Source organism: Hyaena hyaena, unplaced genomic scaffold (genome assembly GCF_003009895.1).
Source record: "Hyaena hyaena isolate Hyena2069 unplaced genomic scaffold, ASM300989v1 scaffold_282, whole genome shotgun sequence".
NCBI lineage: Eukaryota > Metazoa > Chordata > Mammalia > Carnivora > Hyaenidae > Hyaena > Hyaena hyaena.
The window spans coordinates 1,840,709-1,865,070 of record NW_024080915.1 but is presented as its reverse complement, the minus strand read 5'-3'; the positions used below and the strand labels follow the sequence as shown (position 1 = coordinate 1,865,070).

The following is a 24,362-nucleotide window of genomic DNA, read 5'->3' as shown; positions in this document are numbered from 1 at the left end:
CCCAGCTCTCACTTGGGGTGCTTAAGGGGTGTGTATGCCGTTAACAGACATAAGAGGGCAGCACAAGAGTCGACTTGTGTTGGGGAGGGCAGGGGCAATGGGCAGTTTCATTTCGGACGTTCAGTATTGGGTTTCCGACATGGTGGAAACTTGCAGGCCGAGAAGCAGAGATGTAGAGCTGGAACTTAGAGGGAAAACAGGATTGACAGGGTGTGGTAGCATCGTTCACATACCAGAAAGGCATCTGTGCCTCTCAAGGACAGCAGCCCATCTCTGGCTTTGAGCAGCTGGAGCGCATAAGAGGTTCATTGGTACCAGGGTGAACTGCACCCAGGTTGTAAGTAATCTCTGTGCCCAATATGCGTCTTGAACTCATAGCCCCGAGATCAAGAGTCCCATGCTCCACCAGCTGAGCCAACCAGTCACCCAAGAAACACTTCACATGCTGGGATGGAAGCCCGTTAGTAGCACAGGGCAGCTGACAGCAAGGCTGGGTTCCATGTCACTTCAGGGTCATGTGGTGTATTCTCCAAAATCAAAGATGCCTTCAGCAGACTACATGCTTTAGGAGAGCCCCAAATAAGGGAAAGGCTCAGCTGTATGTTTAGCAGGTAATACATACAAAACAAAAACAAAACTGAAATCCGTTTAGCATTAGGTAGGCAGTTCTTTTACAGTGATTATTTGAGGGCAGAACTGTTTCTAAACAATGGGAACCTATTACTATCATCAGCTGCTCTGATCGCATGGATCATGTCACTTCTCATCTGTGTATACAAGTCCCGCTTCTTGTCCTGGGAATGACAGCAAGGTTTTAGAAATGTAGGCTACGTGTACTTTCTTTATAATGTAAAAGTGAGTGGTTTCCTGCTAATAACCTATTTTCTTCAGATGAGTGAAGATGTGTTGCACGAAACTCAGACACATGTCTTCACATTTTTTCCCTCCATCATTGAAATCTCTGTGGCCATTGAAACCCTTCTGTGCTCATTCCCCAAATGCTGATGCCTGGATTCTCCTGGATTTGAGAACATAATAGAAATGGCACTAAAGTAGAAGAGTATAAAGAATTCTGACCGAGCCATGCATTCATCACGTTTGGATGTAGGGACATATTTATTACAGACCTAGCAATGGATGTTTTGTCAAGCATTGGACGATAAAGAACCATTTTCTTTGTATAATGGAAGCTTGCTCAGTGAGGAGTCCCCTTGTTTCCTGACACTTAAAATTTATTGAATGATTTACCAAGAGTACAGAGATGGCTGTCTCAGCCCCGGTTCTCAGAGCTGCCAGAAAACAAAAACAAAACAAAAAATCAGTGCTTCCTGTAAATATGCTTGTAGCTACATAAGCACCTTTATTCTGTTTTAAGGAGGCAGCTGGCAGATAGTTTGCAAGAAGCTTGCTCCTGAAGTTATTTATAAAGACCAAAGGTTATGATATTGAGGGAGGTGTGTGATTGCATAGTGATTACTTATTTCAATATGCTTAAACTTTGAAATTGGTTCTTTTAAGACGTGCTGGCCATTTCTACCTCTAGATCTTTATGAATCACTCCCTGCATTTAAATTGGCTTTGCTTTAACCTTCAGTGAAACTCCAAACATTCTAGAATTGTTCTTAGTTGTCCAGGAAACTTAAACCCCATGCAGTCTGGTTCTAGAGCCCAGGATCATAACCACAGGGTTGTGTCAAACACCATTGCTTATATGCTTTGAACTCTTCAGTAGAACATTTATTGGATTCATTAAAGAGGGCCAATGGGAGCTTCTATATCTGTTGTATTTTATTTCTTATCCTCACTGAAAGCAAAGGAGGAGAAGGAAGATGATAATGGAAAGATTTGACCAAGCCAAGTGTTGGACACCCAAATGATTTCTATTATCTCTTATACTTTTTCATTATACAGTTGACCCTTGAACAACACAGGTTTTAACTGTTTGAATCCACTTATACATTTTTTTCAATAAATACAGTGCATTAATGTAAATGTATTTTCCTTACAATTTTCTTAATGACATTTTTTCTCTAGGTTACTTTATGGTAGGAATACACTGTATAATATATGTAAGATACAAAATGTGTGTTAATTAGGGGCTCCACGGTGGCTCAATTGGTTAAGCGTCTGACTTTGGCTCAGGTCATGATCTCACGGTTCATGTGTTCGAGTTCTGTGTCAGGCCTTTTGCTGATAGTTCAGAACCTGGAATCTGCTTCAGATTCTGTGTCTCCCTCTCTCTGCCCTTCTCCCACTCGCATTCTGTCTCTCCCACTCTCAAAATTAAACATGAAAATATTTTTTTAATTAAAAAAAGTAAATTAAAAACATTAAAAAATATTTTTAACATGTGTTAATTTACTCTTTATATTACCAGTCAACGATAAGCTATTGGTAGCTAAGTTTGGGGGGAGTCGAAAGTTGTATGTGGATTTTCAACTCCATGAGGGTGTCAGTGCCCCTAAATCCCTCATTATTCAAGGATTGACTATACTTGAAATATTTCACGTTTTGAAAAAAATTCAAGTTCAATTTGACCGTTGTATTTATATTTTCTCGTAAATGTCTTTACTCTGACACTTTAATATCAGAATTTAGATCACCGCTGTCTCATAGAATACTTGAAATGTGGCTAGTGCAACCGAACAACCACATTTTAAATTTTACTTAATTTTAAATAATTTAATTTTAATTTTAAATAGCCATATGCGGCTGCCGTAGTGGACAGGTGAATTCTGGAAGAAAAAGTTGCAGAAACCATGAATGTTATGCACTGTTATCAAACACTGGGCTGTATATTCTAATTTGTGTATTATTCCTTAGCAAAAAAAGAAAATCCTCTTAAAGGCTTGTAGGAATTAATGAATCAGTCTAAAATTTACCGAAGGAAATAACATCCTAAATGTTATAGAATGTTAGTTCCTTCCTGTGGCCTCTTGTACTTCTCCTTGTTCTTTTCCAGATGAAACCTCTTTCTCCCTTCCTGTGTAAGGGCTCCTCTCTAGCAGATCCTGGTGTTTGACAAAGATTAGCTCTTCACTAGGTTTAACTGCATCCTAGTCCCTGAGGTCATCGATCAGTGTCATTATGTTTGGAAGCAGATGGACAATTCAAAAGCAACCTATGGTCCTTAGACATTTGGCTGGTTGCTGAGTGTTTAATTATGTCTCGGCAAACACTGGATACAGCCCTCGTTGATAAGTGTAGTTTATTAAGGGCTGGTCTTGTTAACAGTCATGGTGATAAATTGTGCTAGTCTTATTGAAAAGACATGACTGAAAGGAAGCTAGTGTGTTTGGAGGAGGGGCTGATTGCTTTGCTCTTAAAGGATAAATAATGGTGTTTAAAATCGAAAGCTCTGAATTCAAGTCCTGGATATTATAAACCATATGACCTGAGGCCTATTTGGTAACCAACCTCCTGGTGCCGCCCTGTAAAATGGGATTAATTCTTATTTACATGACAAGAATGTAGTTAGGACTAAATGCAGGGATACAGGTGACTATGTTTGCTATTGAAGGAGTCCAGAATATCCCACTGTGGCATAAGGATTATCTGAGATGAAGACATTTGAGAATTGATAGATGCAGGAGGAGGCATTCTCTGCACTCCCCTTGCTGCCTGAAAGAAGATCCTTCTGCGAAAGAACTAAACTGTCATAAATCCTTCTTTGCGAGAAGCCTCTTGTACCAGAGGAAAGAGTGGCCCTGTCTCCAGATGAGAAATTGCTTCAACAGACTTTACTAAAACAAACTTCAACTTTCAGTACTTTAATTCATCTGTTTTGCAGTCATGTCCCATTGTTTACTGTTCATTAAAATCCTAACTCTCTCCCCATGTTAAGGTGGTAGATAAACCTTAATTTAATCAGTTAGAAAGTACTGACAACAGAATGCAGATGCCAAAGTCTTTCATCAGCTTGAAACAAAATGGTCACTAAAAATAAGTTTTCACTTAGACACCCCTAGCACTTAAAGGGACACTACTTACCTAGAGGAACAAAATGCTGGCTTAGGAGTTATTAAATCTAGATGATCTTCCTACCTCCACCAGGCAGATTGCCTCCTGTCCCCCTGAATCAAAGTTCAGGGGTGCCTGAGTGGCTCAGTCAGTTAAGCATCCAATTCTAGGCTCAGGTCATGATCTCAGGGTTCGTGGGTTCACGCCCCACATCAGGTTCTGCAGCTGGCAGTACAGAGCCTTCTTGGGATTCTCTCTCTCCCTCTCTCTCTGCCCTTCCCCCGCTCTGTCTCTGTCTCTCTCTAAATAAATAAATAAACTTAAAAAAGATGTATAAGATGTATATTTAATCACTGGAGCCCTAGGAATTGCTTATGAAATGAGAGAAGTACATGTAGATTGGTTGTATGAGTTAAAAAAAAAAAAACTGTTAACTTTTATTTGGAATAATTTACTTCAATTATTTATTTTGCATAAAGCACATCACTCAAATTTTATTTGGTTGGGTTTTTTTGTTTTTGTTTTTGTTTTTGTTTTTTGTTCCCAAACCAGGAGTGGGGAGGGTAAGGCATGGGCTGGAGCCATTCTCCATTTGTGTTTCATGGCCAAGTGTGGCTGGGGCTTCTCACCCTCTGCCCCACCCCCAATGCTGGCAGGAAAGCCATGGCCCTGGCCACATAGATGGTAAATGAATTGTTCATTTGGTTTCTGTTCTTTTGCCTCCTTCTCTTCTGTCAGCTTTGTCAAAAGCAACCCAGCATGAATCAGAAGGGCTGGCTGAACGTTTACCCCCAGAGTCTAGGAGGGCTTTGTGTGGTGGCATTTCCATATGAATGTCGTCCTGCACCGCAGAAATGATTAACCAGTGACCGCTGCATCACATCCAAAGCGCGGCAAATGGAATGGCTTCTTCTGTGCTTTTATGTCCTGGACCAAAGAGAGAGGGGGAGAGAGAACAGAACAAATCCACTGTGTGTCTTGCCAGACAACTGTGCAACCTCGCAACTTCCAAACAGCCCCTTGCTCCATAGAAAAGGTGGAGAATAAAATCTGGAATAAAATCTTATGAACAACAAAAACAACAAATTTCTGTGGCGTAACTTTTCTAAACTTTAAATCCTTTGCATTTAAGGTTTTCCTCCCAACTCTATGCGAGGGAATGCTTTCTGAGAAGCTCTTCCCACTGTACCTCCTAAGGGCATCTGTGTAAATAGGGTCAGCTTGTCTAAGGCATTGATGTGGGGAGTGTTTCTCTTCACATAATACTATGTGTTCTGAACATTTTCCTTCCAGAACCAAGTACTCACAGGAGCCTTATAATCCCTGACTTCACAGCAGGCCATTTTTTTTTAGGGGAAAACGTTAACCCTTTACTCCAATATATATATATTTTTTTTTACAAATAGTTTATTGTCAAGTTGGTTTCCATATAACACCCAGTGCTCATCCCCACAAGTGCCCCCCTCCGTGCCCATCCCCTGTATAAAATGATCGGGAGGCATTGTTGCGTGCAAAATGTGATGTTAACGACCATGTGCACACGGAATGTAAAAGACGGCGCTCCTGACCACTCAGCTTTCTCTGTAAAGAAGGAATGTAGTGTGAAAACACTGCTCTTTTAAACATATCTCCAAACCTATATCATCTCCATTTCTGCTTTTCCAGATACTAAATGTGTCTGTTCCAAATGGGTCTCCATCAAAACCCACAAATATCTTGGGAAGATCTCTCTGCTCTCCCATTTTCAGCACACTGTGGGGCTGTGTGTTTCCTATCAACCCCTGTCTGTTTTCCAGAAGAATTGCACTCTGTTGTTCTATAAATTTGCTATGGGAATTGTCTCATCCTTTTTCATGTGGGACCTTGGAAATCTTTTCTCCCCCTACACACATCATTTAGCAAGGCCTTTATGTTGTGGTTAGAAATCCAGTCATTTTGGAGGTTGCCGTTCTTATGCAAAATGTCCCCAACTTTTGTGAGAATTAGAGACTTTTACAAGTTCTTTTATATCATGGTCACCTGGAACTAAAGGGCATTTTTGTCACAGCCTCTGTTAGGGTTGTGAGCAGGCCCCCTGGCCAGCCCACCATCGAACTATGTCCTTGAATTATACTGATGTGCTATTTCAAGGCACTGTCATTCATTTTCTTCAATTCTTGCTCCCATTCTTCCAGATGGTACCTATGATCATTTCATAAGAGAGGCGGGAGTATGTGAAGTAGCCTGCTTAATGCCACGCACTGGGTACCTAAGTGGAAGATGGAAAGTCAAGCCAACTTCAGAGCTTCTGTTCTCTCCACTGCCTTTTCCAGTCTGTCACACTTGGATAAAACTCTTTTTGTAGGAGAGCCTGTGGGAAAGCAAGAGAAAGAAGGCGGATTCTTGTGGATACAGTCATTTTTAATCCCATACATGTGTCTACATCAGAAGGCCAGCCTTTGGGCACATATCCCAAAGCATCGTGAGCTGGAAAGCTGAGGCTTTCACCCCAGGAGGGCTGGGGCCAGGGCTCGGGAACTCAGCTGCACTGGGGAGTGGGCAGGAAACAGGAAGCTTTATAGCAAAGCTTGACACAGTCTTTGAAGACAGATCATCATCCATCTCCATTGAAGGCCTGTGCACATGGTGCTATATTACTGGGTTGGGGATAGCATGGGCAGGGCAGGCCAGGGGAATGCATACTAGTTTTCTTTTTAATCAAAATTGGCAGGGAGTTTTAAGAGACATGAAACCCTGATTGACAGGCAGGAGGCTAGCATGGATTTTAGTTGTGGTGGGAATAATAACCACAAAGCCGTTTGTCACCTAAGGAATGACTGACTACCCTCTCCCTTGACCCTCCCTTTTTCTCTGTTTTCTCTCCCCACCCTATCATCTGGTGCCTCCACCACATCTCTTGGGTTTCAGCTTAGGGATTTATGTTCTCTATTAAGCCCTCCTGGATGCCCCCAGCCCTCCTCTGGAAGCCCCTTCCTTGATATCTCTTCTTCTCCATCTCATTACTCTTGCTGGAATACCTCTCTGGGCTGGAAAGATCCAACATTCTCAAGCAAAAGGAGAAAATCCAAACATCTACAGCTTCTTGTATACTGAACGCCTTTAATTTTGCACACATTTTTCTTTCTCGGACAGCATTGTTCCTTTTTAATAATTATTACCAAAAAATTATCACACAATTATAAAATGTTACAATTTTAAGAATGCAGGGGCCCCCGGGTGGCCAGGTCAATCAAGCATCCAACCTCGGCTCTGGTCATGATCTCACAGTTCACAAGTTTAAGCCCCTCATCGGGTTCTGCAGTGACCGTGTGGAGCCCACTTGGCATTCTCTCTCCCTCTCTCTCTGCCCCTCCTCCACTAGCACTCTCTATCTCAAAATAAATAAAACTCTAAAAAAAATGCAACCATAGGGGAAGAAAAATCTTTTCCTTTATCCTCTTAGGTTCAATTATCTGGAGCCATGTAAGTTAAATTGACAAAAAGCAGATTAACAGGAGAAAAGACAAACAAATTTTATTTGCTGTTAATATTGTAACATTTGTGCATACACAAGGTCTCACGGAAAAGAAGGTGAAAACCCAAAGAAGTGTTAGCTCTGAAAAGTTATGTTTAATTTTAACGAAGAGTGATAATATATGGAGAGGTTACCTGCAAAATAGAAAAGGTTTGGATTTCTAAGGTTGATCAGTTGTGGAGATGTAACTATGTGGGGGAAAGTAACAGAAGATAAGGGTGATTTATCAGAGAGTCATGTTATGAGGACTCTAGTTGGTGGCATCTCCAGTGACAACAGTCATCTTGTTTCCTTATCCTGGAACAGGAAAGAGAAAGGAGGACACCTTCAGAAAAGAAAATGTATTGCCCTGATTTAGGCAGAAAGGAGGAGGCAGGAGTTCCTGCGTGGCTCAGTGGGTTAAGCATCTTACTTTGGCCCAGATCATGATCTCGCAGTTCGTGGATTCGAGCCCTGAGTCAGGGTCTGTGCTGATAAGTGGGAGCCTAGAGCCTGCTTCCGATTCTGTGTCTCCCTCTCTCTCTGTCCCTCCTACACTGTGTGCTCACTTTCTCTCTCTCTCTCTCAGAAATAATAAATGAAAAACTTTATTTAAAAGAAAAACAGGAGGAGGGCAGAGAAGCTTTCCAGTATTGATGTTTCTCAGCTGCCTTCAGCTCAGAGCAGTCTTTCCACCAAAGTACCATGTCTTGGAGTGGGAAACTCAGATCTCAACATTCCTTTTACAAATGAGAAAACTGGGGCGCCTGGGTGGCTTAGTCGGTTAAGCGTCCGACTTGCACTTAGGTCATGATCTCGTGGTTCGTGGGTTCGAGCCCCGCGTCGGGCTCTGTGCTGACAGCCAGCTCAGAGCCTGGAGGCTATTTCAGAGTCTGTGTCTCCCTCTCTCTCTGACCCTCCCCTGCTCACGCTGTCTCTCTCTCTCTCTCAAAAGTAAATAAAACATTTAAAAAAATGAGAAAACTTGGTGCCCAGGGATGTGCTCGATGGTCACTGAGGCAGCACTGAGCCTGGAGCCTCGCTGGACCTTTCTCCCACTCTGGCTGCCTACACACTTTGTAGAGCCAGCCCGTGCACACCTGCACATAGGGAATACCGACCTGTGCCTTTCCTTCCTGTGACCATTCCACCAGGACTCCACACAGACCTGGGCTTCACACTTGCCTCTTCCCTTTACCAGCTGTGTGTTTGTGAGCCAGTCAGGTAACTTCGCTGAGCCTCATAAGAATGATGGAGCACTTGCGTGGTTCAGTCGTTTAAGTGTCCAGCTCTTGGTTTCGGCTCAGGTCATGATCTCATGGTTCATGAGTCCAAGCCCCATGTAAAGCTCCATGCTGATAGCACAGAGCCTGCCTGGGATTCTCTCTCTCCTTCTCTCCCTGCCCTTCCTCTGCTCTATCTCTCAAAATAAATGAACTTAAAAAAAAAAAAAAAAAGAATATTAACACCTAAGGGCACCTGAGTAGCTCAGTCTGTTAAGCATCTGACTTCTGCTCAGGTCATGATCTTACTGTTTGTGTGTTCAAGCCCCACATTGGGCTCTGTGCTGACAGCTCAGAGCCTGGAGCCTGTTTCTATTTCTGTGTTTCCCTCTCTCTCTGCCCCTCCCCCCACTCATACTCTGTGTGTGTGTGTGTGTGTGTGTGTGTGTGTGCGTGCGTGCATGCGTGTCTCAAAAACAAATAAACATTAAAAAAAAAAAAAGAATGTTAACACCTACCTGAGAATGAGATGTACAGATGAAATTTAAACAAGATGACAAGATGTGTGGCTAGTACCCTGCCCTGCTGTGCGTGACTCTGGGTGCATTACTGAGCCTGGCCAAGCACGTTCATTAATTGGCACAAAACAGATCATAATCACATACTTCAGAGTTTCCCTGCAAGAATAAAAAGAAAAAAAGGATAAAAACAAAAGGCACCATGCACAGTGAGTGGCACATAGAAGCCCTCTGTAAATGGTACATGTGTCCCCATCCCCAGCACCACTGTACCACTGTAGCAGCTCAGTAAATATCCATCGGGGACTCTAGTTGGCGGGGTGGGTAGTAGGGGATGGGGAGGAGAGATTCTCTAACAAATAGGCCTGCATGCTCTTCCATTGTGGAACAGCTTTGAGGAGCTCATCGCATCTGTGTCTGGTGCAGAGAGCCCTCACAGGCTCTATTCCTGATAGACCCTCATGTCCTCCCATCCGTGTGCTTATTAATAAAAGCTACAGTCCTTTCTTAGTTTGCTGGATTCTCTGGCTCCCATGGAAAACTGCACCTCCCTCATTCTTGTTGTTTTAAGTCAGGAGATGCTTATTGAGCATCTGGCAGGTGCTAAATGCCACGCTAGGCATGATGGAGGATGCAGAGAGGGGTACATGTCCTCACAAGGGGAAGGCCGGGTAAGAGCTGCTGGAATGCACTGGCCGAGTGCTCTGGGGTCCAGAAGGAGGAGGTTGCATCTGGCCTGGCAGTCGGGGAAGGGCAGGGACAGCTGGGCCTTGGAGGGTGGGTAGACAAAGGCACAGCAGCTGGGAAGGGTGAGGGAGGCACCGTGTTAAGGCTTGGAATGGCCCACTTTGCCCGGCACATTGAGTTATGCAAGGAGAGCAGAGAATGAGACGGAAGTGGGCCAGGAAGGTGAAATCAGAGAGAACTGTCAACAGCACGCTCAGAATTTGGACTTGACTGGGCATTTTCAGCAATAGTGAAATATAACCGAGCCACGCTTTAGGGTCAGTAATCTGTCAGCAGTGTCAGAAGGATTTCGGGGAGAACCTTCTTTTTTTTTAATGTTTTATTTATTTTTGAGAGAGAGATAGAGACAGCGTGAACAGGAGAGGATCAGAGACAGAGGGAGACACAGAATCTGAAGCAGGCTCCAGGCTCTGTGCTGTCAGCACAAAGCCTGACGCGGGGCTCGAACCCACGAACTGTGAGATCATGACCTGAGCCAAAGTCAGATGCCTAACTGACTGAGCCACCCAGGCGCCCCTTGGGGAGAACCTTCTTGAGAAGCTATTGTAGCAGTCCAGGTGAGAAACGATGTGGGTGGCAGAGGAAATGTGCCATGGAGACTCTGTCTTCTGCCTCCAGCTGCCTGGAGTGGATGACCAGGAGGGCATTCTGGGAGCATTTGCCAACCAGTTGGGTGGGGTGCACATCTCTGTGTGCACTTTCCATAGCTTTCAAGACCTGTAGGAGACATCAGAGCAGTATTTGAACATAGTGCTCCCCCAGGGGCTGGCTTGGTGTCTGCTGCGTTATAAACTCCTGCGTACAAGCACCTGACTTCCAGGAGAAAAGAAGCGCACACTGTCTGTTGTAAAGACGAGGTTCACAGGGATGAATGGCTGCCTCAAGGCCACACCACTGTAATTGGGGTCACCGTAGGGCATCGCCCAGTGGAGTAAACTGGAGTCTGGCTGTGGAGGAGTTTGGCAAACAGGCCAGGGATTTAAGCTGAGGAGTATTCTGTTACTTGAAGCTTATAAAGGGGTTACTCAGCGTCTATTTACTGAGCCCGCAGTGTGCACGCAGCAGGACGTGGGTGTGATGAACACAGTGTGACCTTTGGAGTTCCCTAGATGGGACCTCAGAGCTGTGCCGTGTGAGGTTTTGTTTCCACTTGGGACAAGAGGCTTTGCCACAGAGGAGGCATTGTCTCCCAAATTCCCGGGCAGGAATTGGCCAAGAACTAGTGGTCTGTAGTGTCAGATTCCTCCCGTCTCCTCTCTCATCCCACATACAAGAAATTCAGAGTCAAACACCAAGTAGAGCAAACTGTCAGAAATAAGACACCAGGGGCGCCTGGGTGGCTCAGTCGGTTAAGCGTCCAACTCTTGGTTGCAGCTCAGGTCATGATCTCATAGTTCTTGAGTTCGAGTCTCACACTGGGCTCTGCGCTGTCAACGCAGAGCCCACTTGGGATCCTTTCTCCTTCTTTCTGCCTCACCTACCTGGCTACTGCTCTCTCTCTTTCTCTCAAAATAAATAAACTTAAAATAAAAGAAGAAGAATAGAAACAAGACGGTCCTGGGGCAAGATAGCAGTGGATCTTAGAACATCTCATGCTTACTTCTGCTGAGAATACTGCCCTTGGTTTGGAAGGAAAACCACTTGTTACTCCTTCTGGCCAGTATATCCCCTCCCCACAGATGTATTTCTTGAAAACCCCTTCCCACTTGCTGGCCTGATCTGACCCTTTGTTTAGTTGGCTGATGTTCTTAGGTTGAATTGAGTACAGAGGGGTTTTCCAATTTGGTGGAGGATGAGAAAGCTAATTGCCAAACTGCCGTGTGGCACATCAAGCTTAATTTTTGTTTTTATTGTAATCTCCATTTAAAAATAAACCAGAAGCAATGCAAGCGACTGTATTCTCCAGAAGCGAGGCAGTAAAGCCCAGAGAGCCCCCGGCTTGAAATTCATGTTTGCTTTTGCTACCAGCTAACTCTGCGACCTTACTTTCTCCTTGAATAGAACTAGCAGTTTGGGTGAGGTTCAGTGGCTGCAGGCTGCCAGTGTGTGGCCAGACGCTGACCCTAGGCATGTTTTGTGTGACCCAGACAGTGTTTTATTTTGTAATTGAATTTAAAGACCTTTAAACAGGTGAGCACTGGGTGATTTGCCACAGGCCACACCCCCCACGCCAGGTCAGTTTCTCACGTTTCTTTTTGTTTCCTTTTTTTTTTTTTAATAGTTTATTGTCAAGTTGGTTTCTATATAACACCCAGTGCTCATCCCCACAAGAGCCCTCCTCCATGCCCATCAATTTCTCACATTTCTTATCGGCCTGGCATTTGACTCCAGCAGCACTGGTCGGTGTTCTCTGAGTTTCCTTTCATCTGAAATAGACTGAGAGTTGAATTTCTTTGTGACACTAGTTCTTTTGTGCCTCTGCCTGCCTTGCCCTTTGGGCGTTGGAAGAACTATATTTTTCAATGGGGAAAAAATCACACGTCTGGTGATAGGAAAAAAGCAAGCACCCAGTCACACCACAGCCAATGGACCAACAGGTGTTATAACTTGTAAGGTAGCTTTGTATTCTTTTATTTTTTTAATTTTTATTTTTGAGGGAGAGAAAAATAGAGCATAAGTGGGGAGGGACAGAAAGAGAGAGAGAATCTCAAGCTCCACACTGTCCGATGCAGGACTTGAACTCACAAACTGTGAGATCATGACCTGAGCCTAAATCAAGAGTTGGCCACTTAAACCAACTGAGCCACCCAACGTGCCCCCTGTTTGTTTTATTTTTAATATGCTACTACTGCAAAGGAAGAGTTAATTGTGGGATGTCAGGCTTGAGGTGTATAAACTTTGCCTACATTGTTCAGAGCTCTGGTTTGCAAAGTGTGGTCCCTGAACCTGCAGCATTTGTAATACCTGGAAACTGATTAGAAATGCAGATTCTGGGACCCTGAATCCACATCCCCAGACGTGGGGCCCAGAAATCTGTGTTTTGTCACCTTGAAAATAGAATGATAAATAATACCTACCTCATAGGCTGATTAGGAGGATGGAATGACATAATATTTGTAAAGTCCATTACAGTAGTTCTTAAAGTTAGCAGAATCGCTACAGGGTTTGTTAACACAGATTGCTGGACTCAACTCCAGATTCTGATTTGCTCAGTCATCTGGAGAAGGGCCCTAAAATTTGTGTGTCCATCATGGTCCCAAGTGATGCTGATGCTGCTGGTCTGGGTCCACATTTGAGAACCAGCCTTCTTACAGACACTCTCACCCAGGTGGTAGTCATCAGGGAGAACCAGGGGAGTCAGGATTGCTATTTGGTATAAGCTGTTCAGGCAGAGAGCTTCCCTAATGAGGTGACACTTGGACAGAGACCCAAAGGAAGGGAGGAGAGACCCCTGCGACTCTGGGGAGGGTGTTCCAAGCACGGGACAGACCGTAAGTACAGCAAAGAGGCCAGTGTAGCCAAAGTGGTGTGATGGAGGGGGAAATTTGCTGATGATGAGGTCTGAGGGGTGATGGAAGGGTGGAGATCACTTGAGGTCTTGAATAATTGTGAAAGGCATTGTTTTGCTCTGAGTGCAGCAGGAGGGTGACATGATGGGTGAAATTATCCATCACCCAGAGTGTAATGATTATATACTGCTGCCTCTTCTGAATTAACTATATAGCCCTGATTGGTGAATGAAAGTCCTTTACAAAATAGTTCAAGGTAAAAAAAAAAAATGTACAATAAATGGTGGAATTAGAAAAACACATCACCATTTTGTACCCCCTAATGAGATAATTGATAATGGGCACCAATCGTCAGAGGATGCCAGAACCAGTGATGAGAATATTGGTGAATGAATCCAGGATGGGAGGCTGAGAGGCCACCACTGGAATCAGGTGATTAATCTTCACATCATTTGAAGCAGGTGCCACCCTGGGGGTGCTGTGAGGTGAAGTACAGACCCACTCAGAAACGCTTCTTACTAAAAATGTTGAACTTGAGTCCATTGAGATCTTTCAGTCTAGCTTCCAGTTTAGAGATGAAGGAACCATGGAAAAGTAATCACATAAAACCAGAACCCCTCTAGTTTCTTCAACGGGACCGGGCCATGGAGGAGGAGTTGAGGAGGGGCTTTTCTAGCCTGAAGGAGACCTAAGAGATGTGCCACAGATAGATCTTACTCAGACCTCATTTTTAGAAAGTACACCCACATGGAGACTTTTTGAGGCAATTGAATATTTTGAACACAGACTGGATAGGAAATAATATCAAAGAATTATTATTGATTTCATCCAATGTGATGATGATATTGTCCTTATGTAAGAAAATGTCCTTTTTATAAAGAAACATACATTAGTATTTAGAAGTGAAATGACATGATTTCAGGCATTTGATTTAAAATATTATGGGAGAGAGTAAAAGAGAAAAAAGCAGAAAAAAGAAAAAAGAACCAAGAGAAGCAAAATGTTGATCATTGCTGACCTTAGCAGATGGCATATGGAGATTGATTACCCTAGTCTCTCTTTGTGAATGTGTGAACTTCCAAAAAGTTCTTTCAGAAATGAAAGAAGATGGGAAGCTGAGAAAATAAGAAAAAAAGGAAGCCCTTATTTAGAAAGACTAAGTTACTAATAATTCTTGCCTATTTAGGAAAATGACTGCAAAGAGTGAAATGCACTTACTGTCACTACATGTTACAAGCAATGATACTATGAACTCATATTGAGATATATTCCATTTGCTGTGAACCCAACCCTGCAACTCCCGACTGGTTGCCAATCTTATAAAGTAATGACAATATCAGCGGTCTTTGCCCTTGGACATCTGGGGAGCCAAGTGCATGCTGCTGGAAGTCAGAGCCAGAAGTAATGTAGGACTGTTCTATTTGGCCACACTTGCTTCAAATAGCAAAGCCTGGGAGGCTTCCATTTGCTCATATTCATAATCTAATAATGTAGACACGATCAGTCAGTAAATGTGGTTTTTATCCAAAGCGTCGACAGGACCAGAGAAAGGGAAGAGTGAGGACTGTTACTTTGGAACCGGCAGCTGGAAAACCTGGGTGATAATTTCTACAGTGTGGGATTTCTGAAGTGTGGGATTCTGAAGGATGATGATCTCTGAAATCACCACTCCCTGCCTTTGCACTTTCACTGAGCTCCAGTGATCCGCAGATCTGAACTGTAAGGATTTCAGTAGACTGGAGGCTATTTTGGTGTTTGAAGTCATTTCTCTCCTTGGATTTTTCTTCTCTTATTAAATACAAGGAGACCAAAAAAAGTTATATTAATTTAAATTCTTCAAGTATATAGTGCTGAATATCAGTTATCACTATTTCTTAATGTTTGTTTGTTTGTTTGTTTGTTTTGAGAGAGAGAGCTTGAGGGAGAAGCAGAGAGAGAATCCTAAGAAGATTCGACTCTGTCAGCAGACCCTGACATGGGGCTTGATCTCACAAACCCTGAGATCATGACCTGAGCCGAAATCGAGAGTCTGGTGCTTAACTGACTGAGCTGCCCAGGCGCCCCCATCAGCCACTGTTTTTTAAATAGGCTTTCTGAGCAGAAACATTCATGAGCATTTAAATCCCCATTCCTTATTTTGAGTAATTGCAATGTTATTTTTTTAAAAAGTAAAGTAATAGAAATAGGGGCTCCTGGGTGGCTCAGTTGGTTAAGTGTCTGACTTCGGCTCAGGTCATGATCTCACCATTTGTGGGTTCAAGCCCCACATCAGGCTCTGTGCTGACAACTCAGAGTCAGGAGCCTGCTTTGGATTCTGTGTCTCCCTTTCTCTCTGTCCCTCCCCCGTTCATGCTCTGTCTCTCAAAAATAAACGTTCAAAAATTTTTTAAAAATAAAGTAATAGAAATAATTTATTATTTGGAAAGGAAACTGAACTTTATGGCTCATATTGGGTAGCTGGGTTTTATGGTTACTATTTCTCCCAAAGTTTGGTCACATGGATATGTAAGACTAGCTTCTGCAGATTTACTGACTGATCTCAGCCACCATAACCAATTCTGTATTAGAAATCTAAGAGAAGAACACAGATAGAGTGACAAATCTAGACAGGAAGAATCCATTATGCAGCTTTTCATCATGCAGACATCTGAGCCCCTGCTGTGTGCCAGGCACTGTCCCAGGCTCTGAGGAAGGGCACTAAGCAAAGTTGAAGAAGCTTTGGCCTCCACGGAGCTTAGATTCTAGCAGGACACAACCCAGAGGCCAGACCCACCAGGGGTTCCGTTTGAAGACAGCTCCTGCCTGTAGCAGAGGGCTGGAGCCGTGGGGGGATGGGGGGGGGGAGCGGCGGGGGACCTGGCTTCCATTCCTGCCTTGTTCCTCCCTTAGTTCTGTGATCTTGGATGAATCACTTAACTACCTGAGCTTCAGGGTCCTCTTGTGTAAAATGAGCATTAAAAATAATATTGGCCTCATAGAATCGTTGTGCAGGTTGAGTGAGCTTAATGTGTGAAAACTGCCTACCAAAGTGTTTGGCCCCCAGTGAGTGGGAGTCATTACTCAGGCCTGCAGTGGAGACATTGTAATAGGTTACCAGACTGGTAATTAATTCAGGACTTCAACATCCCAGCTTTAAATGCCTCTGTCCACACGTCTGGCAGACGCTAGAATGTGATTTGTAAGAAATATCTCCATTTCTGTGTTTTTCATTTTCCCTTTCTCTGAGTGGAGAAAGCAGCCCCTCAGACTCTTCTGAGCATTCCTTCATGTCAGCAGGTCCTAAAGGAGAAGGAAAAGGGAGTTTTCCACGGGGGAGATTCAGAGCTGTTCTGATAATAGCAACCTTTTACAGCCATACCTTCAAATGCTATTTGAGTCGACATGACTGGCAATTTCAGGCTCTCTTGCTATAATAAGGAATTCCACAATCACATGCCCAGAGGTCTGTTTTTCAGGATCTGGGGGGCCCTGTGCCCTCAGCCAGAGCCGTAATTACTGAGTGGCGCCTTCACTTCCAGGCCCGGTGGGTGAGTGGCCGGAAGGAGAGGTTGGGTGCAGTGAGGAGGGGAGAGGCTCACAGGCATGGGGAGACCAGAGCCAGTGAGAGATTGGAAGGAATTCTTCTCCTCACTGAGAAGGGAGGAGTAAGGGTGAGCCCACAGTGGCTCGGGGGCTGCTTGGAGGGGGCTCCAGTGGGCCCCCGGGTGGGCAGCAGCAGCCGTGAGTCTGAGCCCAGCCAGGTTGGAGGAAGCCAGTGCCTGGGTGAGGTGGGCGGTGTTGCCAACGCCTGGTCTCCCAGATGAGGTGGGCGCACGCCATCAAGAGAGCAGGGGCTCCTCCCACTGGGCAGTTTTTCTCCAGTGGCTGCAGTGAGTGTGCTTCTGAGCTATTTGATTGATAATAGAGGAGGGTTGGCAGAGGCGAAGGAGAGTGGGCTCCCTCTGAAAGGGTCGTGACTTTGGTCAAGTGGCCTCTGAGAATGGCGTGCGTTCTTGCACGGGGCTGTGCAGTGTGGCCAGGCTCTATGTGGGCCACTCTGTGTTTCCATAGGTGTCTCATTCCCCAGGCCATTCCAGGAATCGTGTTTAATTTTGGTGCTTGGAGATGGTTTGGGGAAGATGCTGCCCTTTCCTGAGCGGGTCTCGCCTCCCTCCTCTCTAGCCTTGTGCCGACTCATCCTGTGTGGACAGATGTCTCAGATATGGTCAGAATGACCTGGGACAGTGCAGTCAGGGTAGCTGTGAGGGTCGAAGGGTCTCATAAAGTAGGGTGTGCAACAGAAGTGTGCTCATCCCTTGCTGAACCCATGAGGAGGAGCGTGCGCTTTTATATGCTTACAGCCCTCTTCCCCCTCAGTGCAGACCTCTCTGCTCCCTTCCTTGGAAACTCGTGTGTCAGTTAGTCAGGGGGGCAGAGGTGGGCCTGGGTATGGGCTTCATGGCTACAATGAAGGACTGCAAGGGGGATCTCAGGCCTTGCCCTCTCCACCACGCCTCATAACCCCAGGTGGGGTGAAGGCTCTTCCCAGAAGAGACTCTTCTCTTTTTTATATATATAATTATTTTATTTTATTTTTATATATTTTTTGAGAAAGAAAGAGTACAAATGAGCAAGGACAGAGAGAGAGGGAAAGAGAGAATCCCACAAAGGGCAGAAAGATAGGGAGAGACAGAGAGAATCCCATGAAGGGCAGAGAGAGAGAAAAAGAGAGAGAGAGAGAGAGAGAGAATCCCACAGCAGGGCTTGAGCTCACCTGATGCAGGGCTTAAACTCACAAACCCTGAGAGCATGACCTGAGCCGAAGTCATATGCTTAACCGACTGAGCCACCCAGCCTTCCCCAGAAGAGACTCTTCTTCTTTCCAGGTAGCTTTGTCAGCTTTCCCTGGGCAGCAGATGCTATTAAAAAATAAGAATCTATTATGTGGCTTGTACATCATATCACATCGTTTCAGTCAGTTCTGTCCAGGTTTTGCCTGAAACCCAGGATAGTTTAGGTCCCTTGTGGAAGAACTTCATTCACTGGAGTTAGTCTCTTAGCGACCTGAGTCCACCCAGAGCCTCGCTGCAGTGGCCTGAGGTCTGTAAGGACAACAGCAAGTAGGAGGCCTTCTAGAGCAGCTAGGTATGCACCAGGTGTGTGCTGGGTCCGATTATTCTCTGCTGTATAGATGATGAAACAGGAGCACAGAGAATGAGTGACTTCCTCAGCCTGGATGAAGCAGGAGGAGTTTAACCCCCACTGTCCTATACCTGAGCCTCAACCAAGCTCCCCTGTGCAGAGCACTCTTCCTCATTCTCTGGTGTAAATATGGTCAGTCAATTTCACAGATTCCTTCACTGCTCGCCAACTCTGATCCAGAAAAATCCCACAGACTCATTGTAGAAGAGCTGGGAGCATTTAGCAAGCCCAGGAAAATGTCGATTTCAGCAAGCATACACAGAGCTTTTGTAATATGTATTTTAAGAAAGAAAAGGCCTGTGTTTTATTCTCATACATATTCTAGAAGGATGGGACATGTCTTTTTAAGCCCAGTTCCAAAGTAGTTGTTTCTAAATCAAGCAATTGTAATTCCCAAATCCAGTTGGCAGTTAGGTAAGTATGCTGATGGGGGTTGGACGGTGGGGACAGAATAATTCTGGCTGGCACTGTCCTTAGACACTGACACAGAGACGAGCTCTCCCAGATAATGCCAGCACAGACCTTTATCTCTCCCCCAGTGCCCCTTGCCTAGAAGCACAGAATGTGGCTCTGGTCCAGCGCCATGTGGCTCACCTGAGGGGGCCCGAGTGGCAGGTCAGGTGCACCTGCGGGTGCTGAGTGCACGTATCCACGGAGACGGCTTTGTCTGAACAGGGCATCTTTTTTCTTTCTTTCTAATTAAATTGTATAAGCAAGGAGTATCTAAAGTTATTACTTGGCACTGAATACCAGCTAAACTGTAGGTTTTTAAAACCCATCAGGCTGAATGTATGATACAGAGTGAATAAATGAGAAGGCAGAAACTTTGGTCTTGGCCCAAGGAGGGTATTCTGTATATTGAGGTTCTTGGTGGACCTTCAGGGGTGTTTTCTAGAAGAACTTTGCTTTTCTCCATAATTGTCACCCAAACCTTTTGGCTTTGTCTGCAGCACCTCCTAATTAGCCAGGTTCCCCCAGAGGTGCCCTGTCACCCACCCATGGAGTTTGTAGGGCTCCTGGTTCAGAGGTCACAGTGGAGCTGGATTCGAGTGTGGGGCCACCGGGACCCACCCTGGGGGCTCTGCACCTTTAAAACCATCCAGACCACATGGCTAATTTCAGCTCCTGCTGCTCTGATGCCATCACTTCGAGCGGGAGAGTGTTTGAAGGTTGGCCAACCTGAGTATGAAGCCTCTTAGTGGCTCTTTTGGGATCATGGAATTTCCAAGCTGGATGGGACCTTGGAGAGATGTTTGTTCCCTTTTCAGATTGACCCTCAAATCCCTGGTGGGGAGGTAATCAGTAGGTGAGAGCATCCTCTCCTAACCCTGTGCTCCCAGAACAAAGATAAAAGCCATCATGGTGTTTCCTAGTGCAGAGAGGAATGATGCTCGACACCATCTCAGGTTTGGCTTGGATGCCTCCTTGAGCTTGGCTGTGCCCTGTGAGGCTGGGGCACCAGGTCCAGGCTGGTCTGGAAAGAGAAGCAGGTAGGAGGTGTCGATCCCTACTGGCAGCACTGTAGGAAGGCCAGGTGGCCGGCTGGACCAGCGGCTCCTGAGACAAGGCTTCATGGGGCGCCCTGTATGACCCTGCATCAGTACAAGAAGTCTGACCTCTGTAGCAAGGCTGAACCAGAGAAACAGGACTAGGGGGAGATCTATAGGAGGAGATTTTCTGCAAGGAAGAGGCTTACACAGTTGTGGGGGCACGTGAGGCAGGTCTGAAATCCAGAGGGCAGGCTGGCGGGAAGAACCAGCTGGAACTTGGGCAAAGGGTGAAGTTGCCATCCACAGACAGGATGTTCTCTTTCTTCTCAGAGAAGCCTCAGCTCTGTTTTCTAAGGCCTTGCTACTGATTGGGTCAGGCTCACCAAGGTTAGGATAATCTCCCTTACTTAAGGTCAACTGATTATGGACTTCAATCACATGTATAAAATACCTTGATAGTAGCACCTCAGTTACTATTGATTGAAAACCTGAGGACTGTAGCCTAGTCACATTGACCCACACACTGACCCTCACACCCTCCTTCCAAGGAGCAGCTGTGGCCAGCTAATGACCCCCACACTTTCATGTCTGGTTCCCCTTGGGGCTTTGTCCTTTGAGCGACTGACCTGGGCAGCACACTACCTTTCCTCCAGGAAATTTGCAAGAATCTGAAAGCTTCTAAAAAGTACATCCTGCCAGGATTACAGCCTCTGAAAAAGCTCTCCTGTCCCAACACCATGTCTCCAGTAAATGTCACCCGGTGGGCCCTAGGCTGCTCCTGTCCCCTGCGTGCTCAGACTGCTGTGGTTGTGATTCCCCCATTCTTCTACAGGCCAAATGCCTCAGTTAACTCTTAATTACATGCTGTTCATTCTCATAACCTTCTGCAATTCCTCTGTTTATCGTCAAAATATATCAAGCTTGGAAGAGTAGCTTTTAAGCCTTCTCCATTAAAGTGTTAGGGGAAAAGTAATTTACCAGTAGGGATTTTTGATGTGGTTTTCTTGGATTCATTTGATTCTGTTTTTTAATTGGTGGATTGTTGCTAGGCCCGAAAGAATCTCCGTGAAATAAAATACAGTAAAACCTTGGTTCGTGAGCATAATTTGTTCCAGAAAGATGCTTGTAATCTATAGCACTCGTATATCAAAGCGAATTTCAAGAACCATCGGCTCCATTGTGATCATATGACATTCAGCATCACATACTACTCGTATTGCAAGACGTCACTCCCTTATCAGGTTAAAATTTATTAGAAATGTTCGCTCATCTCGTGGAACACTCACAGAACAAATTCCTCACAATCTGGGGTTTTATTGTATATGGAGAAGAAAGAGTGTAGACTGTCATTGTGGGTTATTTCTCTTTTTCAGTCTTCTAGAACAAAACTCAGTCCTACCCTGAATCCAGTCACTTATTCATTCATTCATTTATATTTTTTAAAGTAATCTCTATACCCGGGGGTGGCTAGAACTCACAACTGTAAGATGAAGAGTCACATGCTGTACCAACTAAGCCAGCCAAGCACACCCCTTCAGTCCTTCCCTGAAATTCACCAGATCAGCCGAATAATAAAGAGGCCCAATGAGACCAAAGAGTGACCTGCTAACAATTATAGTATTATATATGGTAATAAGCCATATTATTACTTTAAAAAGCCAACATATCACATTTTCCATATGCAGGCGCTCCATGCTTACTTAATGCTCACAACAGCCCATTTTACAGATGTCAAAACTAAGGCACAGAACTCATAGATGAGTCAACCATGGTCACAGGCTTCTAAGTGTTGGGAACAGGATTCAAATCCAGGCTGTCTGGTGCCCGAGTCCATGTTCTCCATGTTTAAATCTATGATACCTCACCTAAGATGACCTTTTTTTGTGACACTTAAATGTTTTACATAATGAAGGGGGATTGGTTGCTGCCCATAAATGAAAATCTGCCAAGATGACTTTAGGTTGGGCCTACAGTACAAGGAGTACTGTGTACAGCATGCAGCTCAGGCCATCCACGGGTGCTACTGACCAGCTGGCAGTTCAGAGCTGTGGATGCTTGCCTTTGGGTCACCTGTTCTGCATGGTCCCCAGGTCCTGAGGAGGCGTTGGGACTGGGGACACCATTCCCTGCTAGTGGCAGGTTTCCCTGGCTTTCAACTCCAGAGCTGGTGGCCCTGGCCTGGTGGCTGTAGGCATCTCCAAGATGTGTGCACCCTTATACCAAGTGCTCCCGGTTGCAGAGCTGGGAGCAGGCCCTTTGTGGGCGGAAACCATCTCCCTGCCGTCCCCACCCCCTCCCACCAGATGCCAGGACTTAAGGCTTTAGTGCTCTGATGTATTTCTTCCTGTCTTCCACTTCAGGAAAACTGATTTCTCATCATCCAGAAGGAACAGGTGATTAATGGCAAGCGTAAAGTGCCCGTGGTTCTTTAATAATTGCTTTTTTTTTTTTTAACATCTTTATAGCCACCTTCAGAATGTAGTCGATTTCAGGCAGTTGGGAAGGCATTTTTGGTGAGTCAAGGCTAAAAGGTCATTATATGCCAGAGTCATACCTGTGTCCTTATATCAAATCACTGTGTTTTTCCACTGCCCTGGCAAGAATGCTAAAATACATATATATTAGCTGGAGTGCTTTTACATTTTTCTACCTGATGAAATAAAGTAATATCTCTGCTAGGATTCCTAGCAAAAACAGAAGTGGAGAGGTCAGAAAATGGTTTTACTTATTCAACTCTCAGATAATGTGTCTGGGAGGCAAAAACATTTCTTCTGCTGTGGGTGAGGGTAACCATTTTGAGGAAGTATACTTAGCCAGTGTCTCTCAGTGAATGATCTGGGGATCTTGTTAAAATGCAGAAGCTGATTCTGGAGGTCTGGGTGGGGCCTGAGGGTCTGTGTCATCCCTGACAGACTCTGAGGTGGTGCAGATTTGTCAGGACCTCTCAAGGAATTAGACAGTCACTCGGAACACCTATGGGAGAGAACCGAGAGAACCTTACAGGAGAGAAACTGACAATTCATCATTGTCATATTGACAGTAACACTGACACACGCACTGGTCACAACATGTCATTTACAGCAAGGGAAGGGTGAGAAGTCAGACTGTGGAACCATTTGCCCGTCAAGGGACAAATTTGGCCTCCCCAAACCTAGACCCTCATTCAGAACGTTGCCTTGTGATCCTTCATGTTATAGCACAGAGTGTAGACTAGTGTATGGGATTAGATGTCCCAAAGTGAGTCTTCAGTAAAGGAATCTAGTTGCAGATACTCTCATACTTATCATACCACAGAATTACCTATCACAGGTAGTAGAGAGATAAACTGCTAGCTGTGTGGTGTGCCTACTATACCAGCAATCCACTAACGTGAAGCCATTGTGCTATTTTGACATTATCTCTGACTTTTTTTTTTAAAGGTTACCTGGTTGGCCACGCGCTACCTTTTCTCTTCTGGGGGCTTCTAGTTGGATCAGTCAGTTAAGTGTCCTACTCTTGACATTGGCTCATGTTATAATCTCACGGTTCATGAGTTTGAACCCCATATCAGGCTCTGTGCTGACAGTGCAGACTCTGCTTAGGATTCCCTCTCTCCCTCTCTCTCTCTGCCCTTCTCCCATTTTTATGTGCATGCACTCTTTCTCTCTCAAAATAAATAAACTTTTTTTTTTAAAAAGGTTACCTGGATGGCAAAGTGCTAAATTTTCTCGTCTGATAAGGCCTGTGCTGTGCCCAGAGCCGAGAACTTACTCTGATTCCCATAGCAGATCTATGCATGTGCTTAGTAAGTGAAAGCTAGCACCTGCACCAGTTTGTCCTTTCTAAAAAGCGCCTGATCTCTTATTTTTAAGAGCAGAAATGCCAGGTCTGGAGTGAATACCTGAGTCCCACCAAGAAGTGATCTTTAAGTGAGCCTGGCCTGTGCATGCTGAAAGGAAAAGCATCACAGTAAATGGCCAGGAGAGGGCTGCTTAATCCTGTTTTCTTAATTAAATGGCAAAAAGTCCTTTATAAGCTACATTCAGTGGGGCCAGGTTTCTCTCTTGCTCACCGGTAGCTGTGATGATGGTCTGTTTGCAGTGGAGCAGGAATGGAAATGCCGATGACTTTGTTCTTTCCTTGCATTTGAGCTGGTGTGGATGTTGGCTGGCATGGTGCCCTGTCCTTGTTAGGGCTGATTCTGTCCTTGTGACCAAGTATAACTTGTCTGTTTTCCCCTCAAACCTGCTTCCCCTCGTATTGCCTTTCAACCTGCTACCTCAGCTCTGGTCTCTGGACAACCAGCAGAAGGGGTGTAGCAG

The 24,362-nt window shown here is 45.0% G+C and overlaps 1 protein-coding gene across 6 annotated transcripts in view; it reads left to right on the top strand.

The window, feature by feature from the left end:
• SLC22A23 (solute carrier family 22 member 23) overlaps positions 1-24,362 on the top strand; it is a 183,452-nt gene that overhangs the window by 108,165 nt on the left and 50,925 nt on the right. Inside the window, exon 4 of one of the 6 annotated variants that reach the window (XM_039246532.1) lies at positions 4,699-5,007. The exons of 4 other annotated variants lie outside the window; for them this stretch is intronic. In XM_039246532.1, coding sequence (XP_039102463.1) covers positions 4,699-4,793 — 95 coding nt within the window. In that variant the 3' untranslated portion in view covers positions 4,794-5,007. Of the gene's footprint in view, positions 1-4,698; positions 5,008-24,362 lie in introns of those variants that run through there. One more of the 6 variants, XM_039246534.1, reaches the window with a different exon arrangement.